Source organism: Sinohyriopsis cumingii, chromosome 10, assembly GCF_028554795.1.
Source record: "Sinohyriopsis cumingii isolate HCF-2022 chromosome 10, ASM2855479v2, whole genome shotgun sequence".
NCBI classification, from domain to species: Eukaryota; Metazoa; Mollusca; class Bivalvia; order Unionida; family Unionidae; genus Sinohyriopsis; species Sinohyriopsis cumingii.
This window is the reverse complement of record NC_142970.1, coordinates 80,313,418-80,339,449: the sequence shown is the minus strand read 5'-3', so window position 1 is coordinate 80,339,449 and position 26,032 is coordinate 80,313,418. Positions and strand designations below refer to the sequence as shown.

Genomic DNA, 26,032 nt, shown 5'->3' with positions numbered 1-26,032 from the left:
CCGCCATGTATAGACTATCTTGTGCTGAAAAATGGCGTTAAACCCGAGAACAACAACAACAACATGCATACATACCTACCTACCGTCCCGCCTGCCTTCCTGTTTATCTACCTAACTAATAACATACAAGCATACATACAAAAACAATGAAAAGCCAGATATGAACTAAGATACTGACGCTGAGATAAAACACATGGTAAGTAGAACACAATGTAGTTAATGAAAAACAATATTCCATTACACTATTATTTATCATAATGATCAATTCAGTTATGTACGGAACAATGAAAGAGAGGGTAACTACAACACTTCTAGAGGATAGGATTGCCAGTGGTCATCTCCCCTCGTTTTACACTGCTGGAGGTATGAATATATTTCCAGCATTATGGCATTGAGACTCAGTCAACCTCTTTCCATCCAAGTAAAAGTATGCATTGCAACCGCCACAATAATCGGATCTGAAATAATAATAATAATAATAATAATAATAACAATAATAATAATAATAATAATAATAATAATTATTATTATTATTATTATTATTATTATTATTAACAGCAACAATAAGGGAGGTTAGGAATCGAATGAAAACAAAGGAAACTGACATACTGTAAAGTGATGCTGTAAACAAATTGTTATTCGCCTTGTCAAAAGTGTGTTACTTAATTGACGAAACGGCATATGTACCTGATGCTATTATTATGGAAGACGATGGCGATGCTTCATTCGAACTGTAGTTTATGATCTGTCACGTTGATCAGGAATTATATTTGTGGAAGGTTAAACTTAAGCTGTAGTTAAATCGACGTCATGTACGTCGTCAAGTAACTTATAACTGAAATTGATTTAATTATCACCATGGCAATGTCGATCCGTTCAATAAGATTATTTTCTACATTGCATACATTGTTTTCATCACCAACATCATCATAATCGTTATCACCTATTGCTCTCTCAAGTTACAAGGCTTAGGAAATATTTATTACGAGCAATTGCGACCAGATAAGACTGATAAAAGCTGTTAAATTAAAGGTGCATTTGCCCTTAATGTAGAGTGTATTGACATATGTGAGATAGGTATCATGAAAGGGATATTGAGAGAGAGAGAGAGAGAGAGAGAGAGAGAGAAGTCTCTTACATGCAATGGGCTGAGGGTTCACTTGGGCATTTAGCGTAAGTACAAGGGTCAACAAAACAATTGACCAATCCCAGATTGCAAGTGCTTTGTGGCGCTGTTTGACAACCTGAACGAAAAGTAGCAATATTTATATTCGTTTAACTTATTCACTGACTAGATACACGTATGCTTCAGCGAAATGGTGTGTTTGCTTTTGTTTTTAAAATCTGTGCATCATATACATAGTGTGTGAACACTTGCTTTAGATGGATGCACCACTGTGGGAAATGAGAGGGCATGCCTTTAATTGACGTTATTAACTTAGTAATACTACAAGTTGCGACTTAATAACATGAACTGGTATTGCGAGTACCTAAAACATGGTACCAAAGGTCCATTTCGGGTATCAGAATAATATTTCCAGTTTTAAACATACAGAGTATATTTCGTATAAACTATTTGCCTTGCACCCCAAAATAACAAAAGAAAGTGTACTGAAAATATTGCCTAACTGGCTAAATAACCATTGGCACCTCGTAATTGACCCAGATCTACATAACCTTTGACACCTCGTAATTGACCCAGATCTACATAACCTTTGACATCTCGTAATTGACCCAGATCTACATAACCTTTGTTACTGCGTAATCGACCCTGGTATACATAAACTTTGGTACCTCGTAATTAACCCAAAATCTACATAATCTTTGATACCTCGTAATTGTTCATGGTCTATATAAAAGTTGGTACCTTGTAATTGCCGCAGATATACATAACCTTTGGTACCTCATAACTGGACCATGTCTACAAACACTTTGGTTCCTCGCAATTACCCCATGTCTCCATAAACCTTTGAACTTTGTAATTACCCCTGTTCTACATAAACTTTGGTACCTTGTAATTACCCCTGATAAATACCCCTGGTCTACATAGTCTTTGGTACATTGTAATTACCTCTGGTCTTTATAAACTTTTGTGCTTTTTAATTACCACACCCATGTCTATATAACCTTTTCTATGTAATTTCCTAGCTAATCACGCCTTCGTTAATTTTGGAATTCAGTTTGTGATGCAAAGATATTCTTTGGGTTGTGGATTGTTTTCTCCCACACGTATTTCAGTTAAAAAGAATATATAAGGGATAAAGTCTGAATACCTCTTTGGTCGTTACGAATGTACAGTGATATCTCGATTTGCAGGGACATTTAACATCAACACGACGATACTACTGGGCAAGTTCAAGTGATACTCCGACTGACATGGTGATGTACTAATGTTAACCTGATCAACAGGATTAGACTGTGCATCAATCTACAGTGTCATAATACAATGATGCCTCGAGCCACAAGGATCAAAGGGTTCATGTAAAAGTGCTATACAGATCCGCATGGTCATGTTATACCGCGATCCATATAATCATATTAAAATGATACATCTGACCTACAGGTTCGCTTGGCAATGATACCTCGATTAACACGGTCATACTACAATGATATTTCGCTCTAGAAAGTACAACACTAATACTACGATCCACAATGACATTAACGTGATGACCCGATCTACAGTCATACTACAACATTCCCAGATATATCACCATCCACGGGGTAATATTACAGTAATATTCCCATTCACGGGGTAATATTACAGTAATATTCCCATCCACCGGGTAATGTTACAGTAATATCACCATCCATGGGGTAATATTACAGTAATATTCCCATTCACGGGGTAATATTACAGTAATATTCCCATCCACGGGGTAATATTACAGTAATATTCCCATTCACGGGGTAATATTACAGTAATATTCCCATTCACGGGGTAATGTTACAGTAATATCCCCATCCACTGGTTCATATTACAAGAAGACTATGATTCCCAGGTGCGGTAACCGAAATTATAGGTTGATTGATCGATATTCATTAATAACGCAGCTTACAAAATGGACCATATTTGAAACTTATCACGTGATAAAAAAGTAGGCAAAATAAAAGTACCTGCGATGACTAACGAGAGAGCCAGAGCGTAAGTCCACATCTTGTTTTGTCCACAGTAACGCGAATGTTTGTCGTGATGGCCTTAAATATGCCAAGAGTTTTTGTTCGTGACTTATGAACATTTTATACGCTATCTCATACACTAGGTTGCGTCCTGAATTTGAGACATTTACACTGTTGGCATTTATGGACATGACAGCAAAGATAAGAGGTAATTCGAATATACATAGCTTTTAGTAGCTATACAGTTAAAAGTCCAAAAGGAAACTTAAATATGAATTGCATTCATCAGTAAGTAGGAGATGGTGGTTGGGGTAGGGCTAGACATAGGAGATAGTGGTTGGGGTAGAGCTAGACATAGGAGATGGTGGTTTGGGTAGAGCTAGACATAGGAGATGGTGGTTGGGGTAGGGCTAGACATAGGAGATGGTGGTTGGGGTAGGGCTAGACATAGGAGATGGTGGTTGGGGTTGGGCTGTACATAGGAGATGGTGGTTGGGGTAGGGCTATACATAGGAGATGGTGGTTGGGGTAGGGCTAGACATAGGAGATGGTGGTTGGGGTAGGGCTATACATAGGAGATGGTGGTTGGGGTAGGGCTAGACATAGGTGATGGTGGTTGGGGTTGGGCTGTACATAGGAGATGGTGGTTGGGTTAGGGCTAGACATAGGAGATGGTGGTTGGGGTAGAGCTAGACATAGGAGATGTGGTTGGGGTAGGGCTAGACATAGGAGATGGTGGTTGGGGTAGGGCTAGACATAGGAGATGGTGGTTGGGGTAAGGCTAGACATAGGAGATGGTGGTTGGGGTAGGGCTAGACATAACTTGCACTCCGATTGACTAAGGATTCAGTATGAATCACATCTGAAATGACAATGACCAACAAATCAATTATTTAATATTTGTGCTCTTTTAGGACTTCAAATAATGCATTCGACGAGACACACAAATGCATGCTATCAATCCATAAATTTGTAAATATACTAAGTATACAGCATCATCAGTTGTACGATTTATTGGAATTGCTAAAAGAATTTAACGAACAGTTGCAGTTCATTCAAACACAGCTCTCCTTCGTGTCGGCCATGGCTTTTAGTTTCTCCCTTGTAACATGTACAGGAACTAGTATCATCTGCTGATTGGTCGTCTGCAGATGGTTAATAAGTCTGTTAAGGTAAATCATTTCGTCCAGGTGCTGTAATCTCTCTGCAGCTTGTTTGTCAAGCGCTTGAAACATACGCTTAGATGAATAAAGCTGCCGATCTGTTTCAGCGAACGCGTGCGACAGTTCTTGGGTTCCCGTTCGTAGTTCTGCAAGACGTGCCCGTGCCGCATTGATTCTTTCATCAAGACGTTTCATCCACTCGGGAACAGTAACATTGGAAGCGTCTCCAATCACACTGGTATCTACCGGAAAAAAATAACCAAAAACACATATATGATGTGAAAATCTACTTTAAACACATACAAAGAGGATATTTGTCGATACATTTTTAAAAGTTGTATTAAATAGAAAAGTATAATGGATAATTTAAGCATTTTGGATGCTTTGAAGAATAAATTATGTCAAAAGAACTTTATAAATTGTTACTGTGCGCAATATCTCCATCAGGAAATAATAGTCAATTTCAATTTTGAATGAGAAAAGTTCACTAAAGAAAGATTTCTAGCTCATTCATGACTTCTCTATACTTCAGCTGTGTTGAACAAAGTATGAAAGTCTCGATTAAGGTTCCTTTGTTATCTACGTTAATTATAAAACGAGTTGAAAACAGACTGAAACTAAACTCTGAAGCAAACAAATTTGTGAGACATAATCTTACATATGAATTCCATCAACTGATGGATCAACATATGCGCTTTGTGACGTCAACCGTACTCAAACGTCTGAATTTCGTGCGATGCTTGAGCACAAAGTTATTTGTTTTCACAAAAAGTAACAATTGAAGGTATAGCATGTATGCGCCTATAGCAGTCACTCTTATAGGAATACAAACACGCCGTTTGCTCCATGCAAACGTTTACCGGGGTACCTTGGTTTCAAATTCTTCCCTTACGATAACTAACAAACGTCTTATCACGGGACTAGACTGTACCGAAAGTAGCACTACGAATCCATATCAGATTAAGTATCCCTGAATACTGCAGTGCTTACATTGTCGAAGAAAAGCTGCCTTAATAATTTGCAATTAAAAATGGAATCGTATTAATACATTTGTCAGCAATATTGTATATTTATTTTTGTCAGACCGAGGTATGGGGGCGAAGTCCGGTTTGCCTGTCTCCAGATCGACAATCCGAAGAATTTTGAAAGTTTGGAATGTTTTTTATTCCGTAGTTCATAATGTGTTAGCCAGTAATTCGTCTTTCAAGAACGTACTAATATGAAGTCCGTTATAGGTACGGACTAAAGCTGCTCTCTCTCTCTCTCTCTCTCTCTCTCTCTCTCTCTCTCTCAGTACATCAATATCTGAATTGAGACTTAGATCGCCATCACGAGGCACCCTATACTTTACTTACTGAAAAAAAGGCAAAGGAACATAACCAATGACAGGTCCAGAAATATGTTTTCATGGGTGGGTGTGATGGGTACGTAATTGAGTAACAATTTGTCGAGGGGTCTTTGCAAATCGTGATAGAGCCCGGGATTTGTTGCTCATTGTATTTCAAGTAAGAGGAGAGTTGGGAAAACTGCGCGCCACCTTCATCCCTCTCCTTTTCTAATCAGTCCGTGTGAACAGTCGTTCTTCAGAGCGAGTCTAAGTTACATTCGGGGATAAAGTAAAATATTAGGTTTGAGGCTATGCGTGTATGTCTACCATGCAATAAAATAGTCTCTTTGTACGTTATGAATAGTGTGATTTTATGGACCTATGTATGTGCCGAATGCATACATTCCTTGAAGTTGTTATACAATTTATTTACGTGTAAGAAGAATGTTCAAAATTTCTGTCACATCTATTTCAATTAGTGGGTTTAAAAATATTTTAAAAATACCTGATTATGTATTCACCTATGCAATTTTCCATTGGTAAAATGGTTTCAAAAATTTCAGCACTTTTCGATGTTATCAAGATCTTGTTCTAGAAGGTTCTGAATACAACTATACTATTCCATAAACTACAGCTGTGAAATAACATTTGAAAATTAATGTGTTATCCATTACATACAAATATTTCAAAATATGCGACAATCGACAAGAGTGCTGCTTCCAAAGCCTCGCGTTTTTGTTTTGTTTTTTATATATAAAAATTTACGTTCTGAATAAGTGATTTAGCATTCTCTCTTGATTTATAGATATCAATAAAAAGTATAAGAATCGTTCCGTCTCTTACCATTGAGAGCAGCAGAATCCAGTCGAATTTTGTCCATTCTCGTAAAAGAAAAGTTTCATTGAAGGAAAATATTTTCAAAAATGGCTGAAGCAACGCATGTTTAATATAATGTGGGTCATTGCGTCACAAAAGTCATGACGTCACATATTTGATATACCATTCTCGTGCAAATTACAGTCTCTTGTTTGGGTTTTCTCACCCATGCGACAGAGAAATCTACTTGTTTTGCTGACCTTACTTTTCCTGTCTCAGTCTAGTCATATCAGACCAGTAGTTTCAGTCAAAGTGTCCACGCGCTCAGAACTACTTTTAAAAAAGAAGCCCTTGTTGTCTTCTGCTGTGCCTGACATAGTTGTACTAAATTCAAACAACAACAACAACATCAACAAATATATAACAAAAACATAGTAACTTATTTTAAATCCATGTTTGAGAACACACTATACAAAAACATTTCGAGAGAGACAAAGACAAACGCATATGATGTCGAGCTTTTTGGTATTATGCTTGTTCGTTCCACACAGCGAGGTCAGTTTTATTCTATATACAGTCCTAGCTCAGTACAATTTTAAATCAACGTCATTAAACGTAGCTAAAGCTACCTAACTAGTTTTAAATACTTCGTTTGAAACAAAGTATATACTGTTAGCAACATTTAATGACGCTGACCTGAAAATGACTGTGCAACAGATAGAATAAAATTCCCAATGCTGTGTGAAATGAAAATATAATAGAAAACACTGATCCTGCATATAGACTATATACCTATACACTTCATAGCCTCCCAACTCTCTTAACAACTACGGAAAACTTAGCAACAGCCAGAAAAGTGTTATATAAAACATGCTTTTTTCTAATTTTGTTAAGCATATCCATTGTGGCCCGGTTGAATCAAAAATATACCTACACTATTTAATGACAAATAATACACTTACCAGCCAGAAGGAATCATTTATCCGTCAGGACAAATTCCATAAGCAAATTTCACTGTAGCACTTGCAATATTTCCAGGACAGAAAAATAAATCTTCAAAGAATCCGTGAACTTGAAAGTTTAGCACTTGGTTATCGCTAGAGTCCGTTTTTGGAGGGTCTATTGTACACAGAGGTAATTTTACAATCAATATTAAGGACTTCACAAGTATGTCACACACAGTTTCACCTCCTCCAAAGAAAAGAATAGTTATAAACGATAGTTACCCATGAATAATTCACCTCCTCCAAAGAAAAGAATAGCTATATACGATAGTTACCCATGAATAATCTAAAGAAAGATGTTACTCTTCGTTACAGCTGGTACCAAGTATAACTACAGTAGAGCTGAGTAGCCAATATCGTTCTATTATTTACAAAATAACTTTTTAAAATTGGAACTGATGAAAATAAAAAAGTTTCTTGTAATAAATATTAATTATTTATTGTCAATTTCATATAACATCCATATAGTAAATGTTATAATACCTCATTATTATGCGACGTTTTATGTTTTCATTTTTCTTTGCTCACGCGTATAAACTGTGTACTTCGGACGCAAGTCACACCACAGTCCTCATTAACATATTTATATTCATGCGACGCATGTAAACATTGGAAGTTAACACTAGTGCAGAATTCTTTTTACTTTAAAGGAAAATATTGGGTGAGAAAAATAATCTACGTTGTGGTTTGGGCCGAGACAAGGAAATCCCAGTCAAGAGTTTATATTATATGTCTCCCCACGAGGGCAAGCCTCGTGGGGAGACAAATAATATAAACCCTTGACTGTGATTTCCTTGTCTGGGCCCAAACCCCAACATAGATAATATATGTCACTACGTAAGCACTCACGATTTAGTTCAGAATTAGCTGAATAATTACCGTGAGCGATGCAAATTAATGTGTTGTCTTTAAGGTTACAATATGACAATTCGTAATGACCTCATTCCTAAAAATAGTCCACATGCGCAGAGTCATAAAACATACTGACACACCTTGTAACATGGCACCGAAGTTTCGATATTTAGAGTAAACTGTAGAACATGTTACCGTGGAAGAATCATTTTAGAAAAAAAATATGTTGTAAAAATGAAAGGACATCTTCGCTAGACAAGAATCCGATATGTTAACCCAATCTACAGCTTGGCAGATCGATAAGATACTCCAGCATTTTGTCCTAGCGACATCTATTGGATAACATAGTTGCCTCCCTTACTATGTAATGCCAACTAGCTAATAACGAGTAACAGTGGTGCTTACATGGTAGAAGTAAATGACCTCAAAAGGATACTTTATTGAAGAACACCAAAAGCATGAAGCTACCACTGGTGTATCTGAGGGAAACGATGTATTTGCACCAACAAGGACATTAAGTGGAAAATCACTTGTCTGACTCCATTCCAGTTGTGTGCTCGCCTTCTCTAAATCATGTAGGAACAATGTTCAAATCCGAACAAACTGATTTTGATTGGATGCTGTTACTCGCCCCGCATCCAAACAAAGATATAATTAGAGACCCGAAGCATGAAATAGCTGATTGATCCGCCAAGGTTTAGAGGTGGTTAACATACCGGAAATATGACTAGCGACGATGACGAAGGGATACTTACAATGTCATCTCCCTACAAGTGGAAACTGAAGTAGATCTCATTTCTTTATTTCAATATTTTAGCGTCTTAATATTTTTTCATCTTGTTTATTCTTTTTAAAAAATGCAGCGTTCCCCATTAAATAATAGTTTTAAAAAAATTCAGGAACAGTAGTTACCAAAAAAATCTAAAATGTAATTTCACTAACTTCTGGATTATATCGTTGTGATACATAAACACTATTGATACATCAGCACATTCAAAGTTATTGGTGCATTGCACATTCAATATTGTAAATAATTCAGGACATTAGTAGTATAGTGGGGCACCCTAACCTCAATGTAAATCCCAGTCTAAAAGGTCGTGGGCAACTCTAGCCTCAAGGGTTTTTGAAATGACGTAGGCAACTCTAGCCTCAATGGGAATTTAACATAGGAATTTAGAGGGACAATGGATTGGGCCTGTCTACAGACGATGGGAAGTAAACATAGGGGAATATTGGGTCTGTCACACACACACACTGTCACGTTTGCCTGCCCACGACTACGTAAGTCAGGAACAAAGGAATGGGTTAGCGCCATGTGTATGTAGACCCTGCGTCTATCGTAGCGATTCGTGTTGTACAAGAGCCCACATCGTTAGGTGTCAAAACTAACATGTAGACGTTGGAAGCTTTGTTCTAAGAACAAAGGACCCTCGATGCTGTTGTAAATCTCCCCGCATTGATAGATGGCATGAGGCTCGTCTGTTAAATTAGACCGACTGGGGTAGAATTGATATCCAATCGCAACTGAGAAAGAGTGGGGCCATCAATTCGCACCAGAATTTAACAGTCATTTGGGCTGGGAACGAATTAGTCATTATGAAGCATCGTGTTGAGAAGTTGTAGCAATAACTCCGAGGAAGCCACTCGTGAATTAACGGGAAAAGAAACCTTGGTACATTCAAGGACAGAAAGCTTCGTAAAGGTCAGTGAGTTATTTGCTCGATTGTTGCAGAATGTTACGGCATTGTATCTGTAATTATGTGCAGTATGTATATTTACTTACTAGAATTGTTAGTACGTAGAATTACCTTTGTATTGTTTAATTTAAGTTACATGCGTACCTGAGAAATGAGCTATGATTATGTAGATTGCTAGCTCGTAGTCAGAATTAATATTGTAATTCGCTATCTGGTTACTTCGGGGTAAACTAGTGTATTTATTTATGTGATATTCTAGATTTTGCAATTGTTGAATTAAATTGTAACTTTGGAAATGGATGCAGTGTGTAAATTTAAATAATATGGATATTTGAATATTTGTGTACACTTGTGGGAGTGTAATGTACAGAAATGCGTCTGATTATTGTGATATTGTTCAGAATAATGAGATTAAGAATATATTGATGTGACGCAATTTAGTGATGTCTGTATGACAAGTAGGATACCGCTTTTTATTGCAACGTTGTAGTAATTCAAATAAATATTGGGAGCACCCGATCCCAACTCATAAAAGAGCGTTCGTAGAACCCACACACACACACACACACACACACACACACATATATATATATATATATATATATATATATATATATATATATATATATATATATATATATATATATATATATATATATATATATATATATATATATATATATATATATATATTTATATATATATGCATATATATATATATATATATATATATATATATATATATATATATATGTATATGTATATATGTATATATGTATATGTATATATGTATATATGTATATATATATATATATATATATATATATATATATATATATATATATATATATATATGTATATGTATATATGTATATGTATATATGTATATATGTATATGTATATATATATATATATATATATATATATATATATATATATATATATATATATATATATATATATATATATATATATATATATATAGGGGCCCCGATCACTGCCATCTCGCCTATGTCTGCGTGGGTTTGAATCTCGGATTCGGACAATATGGGTATGTGAGAAAGCCTGACAGTAGCTTCTCGTGGGTCGAAGGTGCTTTCTGAGGTTTTCCCGAGTTCATCCCCCACCATAAATACTGGCCGCCATGTATAGCCTATCATGTACTGAAAAATGGCGTTAACCCCTACAACAACAACAATAACAAAATGACATATATATATATATATATATATATATATATATATATATATATATATATATATATATATATATATATATATATATATATATATATATATATACACATATATGGCAAAGAGAATAAATATATTTTCGACGCATATGAGTGGCCCTAAAAAGGGCAGTTGGTTTAGAGTCAACATAATTCCGTTAACATAGAGGCCATCGCATAGGTCTGTTTCTCGTCATCAAACTTTTTCTGACTTCTGGACAGTAGATCAGGACTCTTCAAACAGCCTTGTTTCTCCACATAGATTCTTCTTTTCCAAACGCTCGTATCGGTGATCCGGATGATTGTCCATGATGATTTGACATAAATGGGTAAGTCCGTGCGGAACAGCATCGACGATACGAGAGTTGATAAGCCTACGTTGGTCCACATCTTGTGACGAGAATAGGTAAAGGGAATGAAGTGAACGGGGTGGGGGTATTTATAGTGGAAGAGCGGATCGAAACGGATTGAGGTTTTTTTTAACTAATCCTAACACGCGTTACAAAATTCAGTCACAGCGTGGAGCATGTCTTCCAATCTGAAGAGAGCTGCCTGTGACGTCACATTCCCTATGTAGATGCGCTAGCGTCTCTGCGCAGTTAATAAATGCGACAGAGTTTTCAAACATGATGGAAACTAAGAAGACGATGAATTGGGGTGAACCGGCCGTGGACACGAGAAGCGACGGCATTCCACCGGCTACCAAAGTCAACACATTCCTACTTCCAGAAGAGACCTATTTTAATTGGAATTTAGTGGTTTTCTCTCTTCTTCTAATGAATTTGTTCCAGTATTAGCAACTTCGCCACTTTCCCCTTCTTAACTCACATCAAGGATTTTAATCAGAGACAGAAAGAAGAATTTGAGAACCTTCACAGCAGCAGAAAGAAGCAGAACAAGATTTTCTCCTTCAACGGCAACAGCAAGAAGAAGAAAAGATAAAAAGAAGGAAACGACAGGAAGAAGAAGCAGAGAAGCAACAAGGTATAGGAGAGAAGGAGGACAGTGAAAATCAAACAGTAACGGTACTCTTAGACATTTTGACAGACTTAAGGAGTCTGAAACAAATGTTTCAGACTTCTTTAAACGATCCAAAAGAAAAAGACCTTCCCGTGCCAAACAACCCAACCCTGTTACTATGCCTCCGGTACCCACCCTACTGATTTATACCAAATCATCGACAGGAGCAAGTCCACAAGTAGGCCTTGGCCATGGCAAAGGCTTAAGGCAGTTAAAGGTGATTACATCCCGTTACTGAGTTTCTTTTTAAAAAATAGTTTAAAAAATTTAAAAAAAAAACACTGAACGGTCCTTTTCAGGGCCACCCACCTCTTTCAAAAAGAGATAGCATTCATTTTGACAAAATCAATTAAAACTCAAAATTCCTTATTTTGTCCATGATGTACGTGTTTGTGAGTGAGTGCGTGTGTGTAGGTCCATATTTTAAAAAATCAAAACCAAGAGACACATTTTCTGTCAGGTCTATTCTGTTATAAATTTTACAATCCAATTCACAACACAACACTTTATAAAGTTCATAGACTTATGTGTCTTTGTTCAATCTCCCTGTTGTTTTTTTTTTTTGTTGAATTGTTTCACTTTCATAGGTTTTTCTTCCTCCTCATTCTCACTTTCGTCTCGTCTTCTTAACTTCTTTTTTCTTCTTTCTGGACGTATCTGGGTTCTTCCTATCGGGAGGGTACCTCTTCTTCCTGTTTTGATCCCATCTCTTCCTCTAACTCTTGTTGTGTTTTAGTGCATTCTGTAGAACAATGTCCTTTCTCTTGACAATGATAACAGGTATTTTGACCTTTTGTCTCTTCTGACGCCTGTCTTGCTTTTTTGGACGGTCTGAGCCCAATGCTCTTTCTTCTTACAGATATTGCAAATATCTTGACTTTTATCTTGAAAGACTGGGGAGTATTCCGTCGGCTTGTCTGAAGAAAACTTACGTATGACGCCTCGCAAATCTCTGATCAGAAGTTCGATCTGTGTAGGTTCTTTCATCGTTCTGATCGGTTTGAGGGTAAAATGAATACTGGGAGGAATGACAATGACCCTTTATATAGGGAAGACACTAGTCTGACATGGATATAGGGTCCTATGATATTTAAAATGTAGTCATTTGACCTTTTGCAATCAAGATGAAACCATCACATCATTTTTCGGAGAAAGGTAAAGAAAGAGGCAGAACTTGATTTATACTCTCGCACAGTAGCTGAAGTCTTGGCTCAAATTCATGCCAGCGATTTTGAAAATGACATGAGTGAGAGAGAATCCAGATCCAGAGAGTGTACGCCCAAACAAAATTCATCACCAGTAAACCCCGAAATGTACTACCACGCTCGAGAGACGCAAAAGCGCTCCTATATGAAATTTATAACTGCGGCTTACACATACAAGGTGACGTTTAAAAATTTCAAGTCCAACGTACCGTTGGAGAAAGCAAAAGGGTTCATCAGCGAGGTGTGGGATTCTTTGTTAACCACACTGAAACGACAATGTGAAGCCAAAGAAAACGATTGCTTGAGACTTTCCATTCATCACGACAGTTTGAAGTCCCCGTTTGGATCGTGTTTAGCAGCCCGGCAGAATTGACACCTTCTAAAGTCATCGACAAGATTCAACCCGTGCAACAGTCCAACGATTAACTTCACTTAGTGTCGGAAAAGCGACACTGTTCATGACCCACATGTTTCTCCCGCAAGGGACCGGTCGCAAACAAATTTGTTATTGGCGGGCGACCTTCGTATCATCAAAACAAGCCTGACTTATCAGAATTTTCACCCCTCAAGATCAGATGTGTTTAGCCAATGACATCGTGGTGGGACGAACGTATTCCGACAAGAACGACACGGTAGAATGGAAAAGAGCCTGGAAAACTATTCGACAATCGGACCGAACCAAACAACGAAGTGAAGCACAATTTGTGTTACAACAAGCGGAATATCTAAAGAAACACCATGTGGCATTCCAGAAATGTAAAAATTGCGAGACGTTCTGGCTTCAAGCTACACACGTTGAAAGTGCACGTTCAAGAAGCGCATGGACCTTTGTTATTTCGAGGCAAAGATTTCAAAGGTGGAAAATACATTCATGTATATCATCACGATGAACATTTCGATGCCATTACCAGTATCGCCGGATTCCAGAGATACAGTTATTATTGTGAGAAATGCGACTATGGCTATAACAAAAGAGAGCAACACAATGCTCATGATATTTTGCTTGTTAACGCACTTTTGTCAGTCCTACCTATTACCAAAAACATCTAAAGACGCAAGGTTCACAGCAGAAAAGTGCATGCCAACTCCTGAAATTGTGCCCTACTTCTAGACAAGGCCTACGTACCAACAATGCCAAGGCACGCGTATGTTCAGGAAAGAAACACATATGTGACTGTACCCAATGCAGAGACTGTAAGAACATTGCACACTGTCAATATGACACCTTTGTTACCATAAACATGTTGTACAGTGACTTGTCTGTATTCCACTTTGATCGTTTTGATGTGTATTTTATCGTTGTACTTAACCAACTGGCTTTTATGTGTTTTGTCTCTCGTGTTGTTCCATTTAAAACATGTTTTGAAATAAACGTGTCCTCAAAAAAGTATAAAACCTCTTGTCTTGCTTGTCTTCGTATAAAGAATGACATTCCGTACACTATGGCTACCTCTGTTATCACTGCTCCCTCTTCCTCCACTTTCAATGTCATTCGCGAACACTTAGATTGTGCCAGTTGGGAGATATTGTATATTCGCCATCCCTTTCACATGTTCATTGCCGGACCCAGCGGTTCAGGCAAAACCGAATTTATCAAATGTTTGATCGCACATAAACATCATTTGATCGATCGTCAACCTCAACGGATCGTGCGATGATACAACAAATGGAAATCGGAGTACAGTCTTTTGCGAGAAAGTCAATTCCATTCCATCGTGTTTGAGGATGACGTTCCTGGCGAAGACGACGGGATCTTGCCTGACCCCAGTCAAACCTATATGGTTATTTGCGACATGTTATGAGAAGAAGAAGAAATTAAACTGTGGTTTACGCGCATAGTGCATCATCATCATGATAGTGTCATTTACATCACCCAAAATTTGTTTCAACAAACTAAAGCCCATCGCACCATCAGTCTCAATGCTCATTACGTGGTTTTATTTAAAAGACAAAGAGATAAATCGCAAGTGCAAGTCTTAGCGAAACAGTTAGGAATGCTTAGGCTGACTCATGCGTACGATGATGCCACTCAAACTACACACGCCTATTTACTCGTGGAATTAACCCCTTCCCCCGATTATTCGCGATTACGTATCCATCTGTTTCACCACTGGTCCCAAGACATAGGGCCCGTCGTGTACATGTATCCGTCGTCTACTTAACAACAACAACAACAATCTATAAAAACCTCGGACACTTTGGGTCTGTGTCATGCAGAGTCAACACGATGTCCTTTCAGTCTCATCTTCCCGTCAGATTGATTTGTGCCTTGTACGGCAACAGTTGCAAAAAGAAATCCTCAAATACGTGCTTGTGTCTTAGAAGCCATTCGGTGACATCACGTCAATTACTGCAAGATATCATTCAAATTCCTAATCAAACAAAACGCTTTTTTTACAGAATCAAAGTAGCATTCACGCAATTAGCCGGTCCCTGCATCGACACTCAAACCAAAAAGCACACCATTATTTTGAACCCTGGAGGTAGCCGTTGTCTAGGAAGTGTCATCGTTTACTCCCTCGTAAAAAGGGATCCTAATGCCCCCAAAGTCCTCCCAAAGAAAAAAGCCACTCCCAAAAAATCCCAACGAACCCAAAAGAAAACGAGCAGAGGTGTCAAGACCACGTCACAGCCCCAGAAAAAGAAAAAGTTACCGGAAAAAGAAAAGCCCTCAGAAAACAGCTTCTACCCACAAGAGAGAAACTTTAGTCAGGACACAACCTTACATTCGCACACCACTACCTACAGCGAAGGTGATCACGTCTACAGTAGCCTCAGGTTCTTCCATTTCTCCGTTGTTGGCGATATCTGCCAAACCCAATTTGACACCCGTTCTTCCTCATTGGATGAAACAATAGAAGTCCGCATCTCCAAGAACTTCTCCTGCTGCAGTGACACTCTCTTCCTCTTTAGCTGCAGTGCAAGCTGCTCACAAATTACTTACCCCCATAATCAAAGTCCAAGAGAGATCGGGCATGTTACAGAGATTACTGGATTTGTCCAAGCAAGAACTGTCCTGATTAAGTCCTTTGCGAATCCCTACACGACGTGTGATGCATGTCAGCAAGTTGATACGACGTAAAGACAATCAGTGGCGACGAATTCCAGTATAAAACGACCTGATGCATAGAACGGGAATCAGTGTTTTCATGCTCCTGAACACCCAAATATGTCAGGCCCAGAAGTCATCCCTCTTCCAACCCCAAAGGAAAGAAAAGGAAAGGACTTCCTCCTCGTTTCGCCAAACATTGGGACGTGGTGTCCGTCCTGTCCAAAGCCCATCCGTCTATGCGCAAACAACTCAAAAATCCTCTAAAGACGTCGTCAATACCGTGTGTGACTGTTGCCTGAATGTCTTGAAAGGCACGATACATGCCTCAGAGAAAAGTGCCTATCCACACACGTTGTTCGTCAAAATGGCCAAAAAGAAAATACCCATTCGTCAAAAGGAAAAGATTTTGGTGCAACTCGGAGGAATTTTGCCCATGTTGTAGTACCTTACAAACGATGGATGGAATTCAATCGTTGTCATAGAACAACAAACCCGCATTTACCTACCAATCCTCATTTGACCGAGATGTCCCAGTAACAAACGAATTGAAATCGTGGATGGATCGCAATGATTTGTCTGAAACCGAAAATCGCAAAAGTATTTTCGACTGTTGCAACAATTGTAACTATTTCACCAGAAAGATTTAGAATGAACAGTTCTACCTATGAAAGATTTTAAGACCCTGATGAAATGAATACCACCACCACCACCACCACCACAACCCCCAGTGGTCAAGACAGACGCAGCCCCACAGATGCAAGACGAAGAAGAGGCACCAGAAGTCTTTCAAACACCGCCATCTGCTTCCATCCCTAGTAAGACGGCAGCGTCCTTGTTGACCCCTTCCTCCACTCCTCAAAGATAAGAACTCAAAGATTGGGTTAAAAATATGATGTCCATTCCTCCTTCGAAAGAATTAAAAAACAAAATGAAGGGAAACCAGAAGTGGAAAATGAAAAGAAGACCAAAGCCATCACGTTACCAACCCCACCGCCACCACTACCTTTCACTTATACTCCTGTGGCACGTCAGACACGTAGCCTTTCCAAACACCATCTCACCCTATTCAAAGTACCATCAGCGAAGAGTGGGTGACTTATTAAACAATGGGGAAGGTGTTAGCCATTATTTACTACAATTCATTCCATCCTGCAAGTTATGGAGAGTTCCGAAATTGTACCGTGCTGCCAAATTTTGACTGAAAAATCTCTGTTTACCTCAAATGCAGCGGTGGTTACAAGAACAAGCCACGTACACTTTACACAAACCCATTCGACGAAAATTTTCCAGAAGTCGCACCTGACTGGAGGGCAACCATCATCAATGGCAAGGCTATTTAGCCGATGTCTCTCATTTGACCACCAACATTCGTGACTGAAGATATTTCATTTGTGTCATTGACGTCATTTCCATATTTGCCTGGGTCGTGCCATTGACTTACAAATCGAGCACTGAGTCAGTGCAATCCCTCAAACTGGTAATGAAACAAAGTGGTCGTCACCATCTTCGATGGCACCGAATTTCTGAACCAAGCTTTCCAAAAAGAATTAAAGAAACGTGACATTGACTTTTTCACCACCGAGAATCCGGAAACCAAGGCTAACATCGTGGCACGTTTTCAACGCACGTTAAAAGAACGCATGTGGAAATATTGTACGCATCAACACACTCTCAAATACATCGAGATCGTACCGCACCAGGTCCAAGAGTACAACCAATCATACCAACGAGGCATCGCAAGTGCCCCACACATACAAAAAGTGACTCCCGACAGTTAAGTGACTTACTATTTGCGCTTGTATTGTACATGCCCAACGGTAGCTATCCCCCAAAAAAGTGGATTGTTGGCAGTAGGAGATTGGGTGCGCATTGGCAAAACCAAACGCACGTTCAACAAAGGTAGCTTACCCAAGTGGACCACTGAATTATTTCGTGTCACTGGACGAGCGCGTGGCTGTCAACCTGCCGTCTATCAATTGGATGGCATGAACTGCGAACTGTTAAAAGGAACGTTTTACTTACCCGAGTTACAACGCGTGACAAAAAAAAAGAAGAAAAAATGTACGACATCGAAAGCATTCTCGAATGAAGAACCTGTAAAGTGGAAAAACGACATGTCAAAGACGTCAAAGTACGTTGGAAAGGATAGTGTCTTTTTTCTGCCAAATGTTTTGTGGTGTATTGTGTCATAGGTGCTGACATTGCCCATTTGAATTTCCAGCAAGGAGACAAACAGTTTGGGACCATTTTACTGAGCAGTTGCATCGGTTACCTTCTTCGCAATCCTTCCCTGAAAAACATCTCGAACGGGAACTACGGGAGCCTTGCGTCCAACGTCAGTCACTCTCTCAGTAATCCCCCCTCCCCCATCTATCAGCCACAACAATCCTCTTATAGGCACTCCTCTGACTTCGAGAGACCTCTCGGACAGCAGAGCTCTGGAATTATGAACAACAACAACCAATTTTGCTTAACTTTACCCAGTGGCAGTTCCATGGAGGTCTTTCCCAACAATACTTTGTGTTGTTACACGGCTAAATTACCTCAGACCATTCAATTAGATCACGAAGCCCATTGGGAAGTGACTTTTGTGTAAATGATTTATGCTATCCTGCACAAATCAAAACCACCACTGAAACTCAAAACATTTGCCAGGTCAAAATCCTGAACGTCCAATTTAATTGATTAAAATCGGTTTTTCAGGTGACACAAAGTTAGCAAGCAATTCATATTTTAGCATCTACAAGTTGAACATTACGCCATTTGATTGATAGAACTGCTGACAGGATCGAGGCAGCACTTTGCAAAGCCGTGATCAGAGATAACAAAAGAGTTACGATTGAGTACCATAAAGTCTCTCTTCGCCTACTGATGAAATTTCAGGATAACGAAACGTTGTCAATCAAGCTTAATGGTAATTTGTTTGAAATTTGGGGTGGACATCCATAGATGGTAGAACAGAATCTAAGCCCGAAGATGAACAGTAATATGGATTTGTACAAGGCTTTTGGATCCCCTGTAGAACTAAACAAATGACTCGGTTTGATCTTTGTTTATTCCAATGTAGTAGAGTTCAACATAGTGGGACACGCCTCCATTCCGTTACTACGTGTCATTCATTTCAAACAGTGGATTCTACCACGACCAATGTCCAGGAAGGTCGAAACACGTTCAACGCGAATTTGTTCATCCTCACTATTTACCCGTCATTAAGTCGTATTTTGACACTGTCAACATTGCCATAAAAGAAAATCTGGGACACAATATTCCATTCTACAAAAGGAAAGGCACGGTTAAACTCCATTTTCGAAAACGATTCTCTAACGAGTCGTAAGTTATGTATCCAGTGTACCGAGGAGTCGCTCGACAGCAAGGACATGTTTTAGGATATATGTTGAAATAAGCCTTTCGTTCGGTAGCCCTGATTTGAATCAGGGCTACCGATTATGAATTGACGATTGCACTCCTTGACAAATGCCGCGTTGACGCAAGGCAAATAATTTCTCCAAAATGTAATCATCGACAAACAAAACTCCAAAGGAGCTTTCTTCAGAGCAGGTACAAATGTCTTGCTACAAACAATAAGACATTTTGGGTCGACGAGAAACTCCTATAAAAGCCCTGAGAACTTCTGAGTCAGGCAGTCCTGCTTCCCTGACGCCACAGCAAGGACAATACAGATAGAGACGACGAAAACACCCCTTCGGAGGACTTCACACTCATAAAGCTAGAAAGACTAAGAAAAGAAGAACTGTCCGAGGCTTAGACGTTTTGATTATTAAATCATAGAGACGAACAAAATGATGCACCGAGAGTCTTGCGCCTGTTCCAAGTCGGAACTGGATCTGTTTGATATGCCACACACTATAATATTCAAGAATCTCAATGGGTCGATTTTCATCCCGGCTTTTCTGTCAAGGACTCAGGATCAGTTCCCATCCATATTGAAATTAAAAGACAACCGGAAGATTACTTCGATCTCAATGGCAGTTCCTTGTATTTGAAAGTGAAAGTGACTGACACATCTACGGACGGTCCAGATATAAATGACGAAGATAAAGTGACCCCCGTCAACAATTTCATGCATTCCTTGTTCATTGGAGTTGATTTGTACTTGAATAAGAAACTGGATAGCCGTAGCATGGACATTTACCATTACCTAGCGTACCTGAAAAATCTCCTGCAGTAGGGAGAAGAAGCCAATAACACCCATCTGGATGCTTGTTTGGTATGGAAACCTGACACAGTAGGCAAAATCAACGATACCGATTTGATTTCGGATGAAGAACCCAACCACAATATGGGATTCAACGGTTGACGAAATAAAATCAAAGAACCCAACCAAAATATACAACGGATGTATCCATTGAATTTAGACATGTGATTGCAAGAGAAGTATTTGCTTAACGGCGTAGATGTCCGCCTAGAGACTGAGTCGTAGCAGTGTGTCTTTCTATTTGATAGCTGAATCTGTCTACAATAAAACCATCATTCAAGAAAAAGACACTCTACGTACGACGTGCGGAAGTGTTACCTAAATTGGAAAACGATATCAGTAACACTTTGAGCTAAACAACCTCCAAGTATCCGATACGATGTGTGGAAATGAAAACTTTCACCATACCCGCTGAACATCGATCAATGATCGAATATCATCTGTTTCAAGAACAGTTACCCAAATGTTTGATCATTTGTATTGTATCGTAACAAATACAGCCTACAATGGAGCCTCCGAGGGAAATCCTTTTTTAGTTTCAGCCCTACAATGCGTCCAAGATCGAAGTCATTCGAGATGGCAAAACCTTGTGTACCAGGCCTTTAAAACCTGCCTTTAGTGACGAGACGTAGTATTACTTAAGATCGTACATGGTCCTGTACGAAGCCACGAACCAACACCAGTCACGACATTAGATACGAAGATTATGCAGACAGTTACACTTTGTGGACCTTTGACTTCACTCCAGACCAAGGCAGAGAAACATTTCCACCCTATAAAATCCGGTCATATTTGTGTGTAACTTCAGTTTGCAATGCAATAGGTGATCGATAATTAAGTAACCACCAAACATACTAACATATATATGCTCTATCATTACCTACGGCATGATGAATCGTCTTAGAATATACTAATTATGACTGGCCTATAAAAATACAAATTATAAGGTGATTTAAATCTCAGCCATCAGGGCCCGCTGCACAGTGCGGAAACTAATTGACTAGTGGACTAATTATCCATTAGAGTAATAACCCAAAATTAGATCTATAAGGTGGCTAAAAGCCCAAAGCCATCAAGACCAGCCACACAAGGTGGCACCAAATTATATAATTAGGAAATATGTCTTTAAATACTGAACTATAAGGTGACTAATTCTCAATCATCAGGCACCCCGCAGAAGGCGAAACTATTTATTTTTAGAATACAAACACCAAATATTACTCGATTAAATAACTTTTCCCTAAAATAAAATAGGAGATTCATCTTGCTATCTATATCTATATCTTCTACAAACACCACACATGATTTTCCAAATTATAAATACGGCAAACAACGCCATTTACTATTCGCATATTGGGGCGCAAAAATCGATACCGGATGTAGGGCGCGTCCCTTCTACTGAATTTGACCCTCCTTTGCCACCTCCAGACGTGTACCATCTAGGTGAGTGCTTGTGGACCATTCCCACTCACCACTAGTCCCATGAGACATTAATGTCTCGAAATCGGACTAATCAAATAGCACTTCCTAAGTGCTGTAATACGTTGGGGGAAGTGGCACCATTCCTTCCCCCTCGAAAAAAATAAATAATTCCAAAATGAGAAATTAAACAGTCGTACATGCCCGCAAGGGCGAACACGACTATAATCAAAATGACCGACCGACCGACCAGTCTGACCATTGGAAGAAGCAGGACCGGCATACCAGGAGCGGTGACTGGGAGGGAAAAGCAGAAAAAGCGTGCAGCAGGAACACATAACAAAGAATGTGTCCACGGCACTAAATAATATTACCAAAATAATAATATAATTCTGCTAGAGTACGACCTTTCACCAAATGCTGCCGATATTGAATTCCCCGAAACTGACACAGAGGGACGGGAGGAAGCAGTCTACACGTGTCAGCCCACATAAATGGAGATCAGCCAGTGAAAGACGCACACCAAAACCATGTTTGCTAGCCGATGAAGATCAATATTAGTTCTACATAAGAAAAGGTGATGCACCAAAGGAAATTAACAGGACATCGTACCACTAGGTCGACTTCTGAAAAAGGGAGACCTATTTCCAGGTACGCAACCGGAGAAACATGACGTGGAAGCCCTCTTATACTGAAGCAGCTAACCAATTATCCGGCAGACCACTATAGCAGTCATCGAGAAGACCGAGGGATAAAACGATTGCTATCATTGCCTTAATGTACACGGTTTTCATTGGCCGAAAACCGTTTTTGATAATATTTTTATTTTAATATCCTAATTTGACCTGTTTTGTTAGTTGATTTGAATAATTACACAATTGGCTTACACATTATTGGCATTTTATTGCCCATTTATATAACTGGACTAGATTTGAAATCAGTACGAACTGGTTTTTCTAGTAGTACACAACATCTATGACAGGCTTACCGAGTTCCTTGTCTCTCAAGCCTCTCTCGGACATTCGTACATGGACGGAGATGTGGAACAATTTCCACCCGTCCAAAGCTTGGTGTTCCAATGTGACGTCATAGTGGCGACCAATCACTACTTGCGTCACATGCAGCTTTGGTCGACACCCTTACTCAGTTCTAGCAGAGTGAAATTCGTCTTTGAACATGAGAATGTGTTGGGTTCATTCCCACTCATGACGGCATGATGCCCCAGTGCTAGACCTCACTATAAACTGCCACACTGCAATCATCGTAGCGATATGACTGAAAATTGTTAAAGCTACGTTAAAAATCCAAATCAAACACACAAATCACCTGTTCCATTCCTAGTGTCCCTATACAACAAGCCCACTTTCCTTTGATGCTATACAGGCCCAATATTTCCCATGTTCATTTCCCATTGTCCGTAGACATGCCTAATTCATTGTCCCTATACATTCCTATGTTAAATTCCCCATGTTAAATTCACCTTAAGGCTAGATGTGCCCACAACCTTTCAAAATACCTTGATGCTAGAGTTGCCCACGACCTTTCTGACTGGGATTGCCATTGAGGCTAGGAGTGTCCCACTATACTACTGACATTCTATACTCTGTGGACATGTGATAGAACATTTAGGATTATTTAGGATTTAATTGACAATACTGCCTTTAGAATTTTCACTTTGTGTTCTTGGAAAAAATTGTTTAACTTTACAAAACATATTAGTTTCGCTCCTTTCTCTTACTTAGTTTAAGATCATCGGGTCCTACTAGTCTGATTTCTACAATGACCTGCCATCCTATTCTCTATTTCAGATATGATTTGGTACCAGGAACAGGCTGCCAGTGCGTAGACAGCGATCACGGGCCCTTGGGTCAGAAATGACCCAGCCTCTCCTAGTTCTTGTAATCAGTAATGCCCTTATTCCAGGGAGAATTATCTCCCATGAACTGTGGTTGTATTCTATTTTGGTCACCTTGCATTGTCACACTTAGTACTAGACTCTGAATTGATCTGATAGTCCTTGTTGCAGTTCTCATATTTATATGTAAGTTTAGTATCATGTCAGTTATCAGGACAATTAAGCACATTTATGACACCATGCGATGACCATATGGCAAGTGTTGTCCTGACACCATGCAATGACTAAATGGTTGGTGTTATCATGACACCATGCAATGACCATTCGCAAGTGTTATCCTGACACCATGCAAATATGACCAGTGTTATCCAAACACCATGCAAAGACCATATTGTTAGTAGCATAATGACACCATGCAACAACCATATGGCAAGTGTTATCTTGATACCATGCAACGACCATATTGCCATTGCTATCAGGACACCATGTAACGATGTTATCCATACACCATGCAATGACCATACTGCAAGTGTTATTGGGACACTATGCACTGACCATATGACAAGTGTTATCCTGACATAGTACAACGACCAGATGAAAAGTGTTAGTAATTGTTTATTAAAAGGTCCAGTACCTAATGAGTTAGATTATTGTGCCTTCTCTGTCATTCTGAAGGGACATATTGTCATGACTCCATGTAACCACTCATTGTGCTTAGCAAATTTGTCAACTCTGCAATCGAACATTTAACAGTTTAGTGCTTTTAATTTAACATGCTGCTAAAATGTAAATTAAAATTGATTTCAAAATTTTACCAACTTTTTGTAATACTTTTATAAATTACATTTACTACTGAGGTCTTTTACATACATTTATCTGAATTTTAAGTTAAATTTTAGTGCATGAAGATGTTGTAATAAATGAAAAGTTATTACAAATTGAATTTTCACTTGTAGGCACATCAGACCTTTAAACTGCACCATACACCACTACATTCAATCTGACCAACAGGAACAGTATATCATTTCAAATGGCAACTAATCTTTTAGTAGTGCATAAAACATGATAACGTGTGTATGTGTGTGTGTATGTGTGTGTGTGATTTGGGTTGTTAACGTAGCTTTAACAATTTTTCAGTCATATAACTACGATGTCTGCAGTGTGGCAGTTTATAGTGATGTCTAGCACTGGGGCATCATGCCGCAGACATGTAGCACAATCTCCCAGCCAGTCACATTATCCTGACACCAGCTGTTAATATTATTTTTACAAGTCTTTGGTATGATTCGGCCGGGTTTGAAATCTATGACCACCTGCATTCAAGGTGGAAACTCTACCCATTACGCCACAGGAGCAGTTGCTGTTTAACAAAAACAGTAGGATGTCAACTATTCCTGCTTTCTGGGTCAAGCAGGTGCATTCTGGTTACATCCTCTATGTCAGTTTCTTTACGTTAATAATGCACAAAAAAAATCAACAAGAAAAACAGTCAACATGTGATTAAACTTTCCAGGATGTATGGTAAACATGTGGTTTAATGTGTTGCATTAAGCAATAAAAGTCAAGCAGTTATGGGAAAAGTGGCATTGTCTTGATTGCTTATGCATAAAATACATGGAAAATAATTGTGCTTTGAGGTCACCTGAGCTACTGCGAATTCATACACAGGCCTAATTTATCTTAAGAAACTGGATCATAGGTCAAATTGCTTTTTACATTGTTCCTCTGTAAACAAACATTATTTCTGATGCTTTTGTTTAACACAAGTCAGCCTATAGTTTACTTTTGTATTTACTCAGAGCAAAACCTCTGTGTGTGTGCGTGTGATACCGATAAATAAATACTAAATATGATGTATTTTTTTCTCACATTGTCAGCTATACATAACAGTATAATGAGTATTTTATGTTTAATCTTAAAACCACTGGTTACAATCTAGTTGATATATGCCATCTGTCATCACCAGTTTTGTATCTTCAAGATCTCTATAATGGGTTGTGTATGTGAAAGATGACATTTATTTTAGAGTGAATCCTATATTAAAGTTTTCTTAGTCTA

The 26,032-nt window shown here is 38.7% G+C and overlaps 1 protein-coding gene and 1 long non-coding RNA gene across 2 annotated transcripts; both read right to left on the bottom strand.

Moving 5' to 3' along the window:
- Positions 1-232: 232 nt before the first annotated feature.
- LOC149790464 (uncharacterized) lies at positions 233-3,241 on the bottom strand. Its single transcript, XR_016424052.1, has 3 exons — positions 3,115-3,241; positions 1,139-1,244; positions 233-458 (listed from the first exon to the last, which is right to left on the bottom strand). It is a non-coding gene; the product is annotated as an uncharacterized LOC149790464 (long non-coding RNA).
- Positions 3,242-4,168: 927 nt separating this feature from the next.
- On the bottom strand, positions 4,169-6,545 carry LOC149790463 (uncharacterized). Its single transcript, XM_089973461.1, has 2 exons — positions 6,451-6,545; positions 4,169-4,522 (listed from the first exon to the last, which is right to left on the bottom strand). Exons 1-2 carry the CDS (start codon positions 6,485-6,487, stop codon positions 4,173-4,175), a joined length of 387 nt encoding a protein of 128 aa, XP_089829587.1. The 5' UTR covers positions 6,488-6,545; the 3' UTR covers positions 4,169-4,172.
- Positions 6,546-26,032: the final 19,487 nt, after the last annotated feature.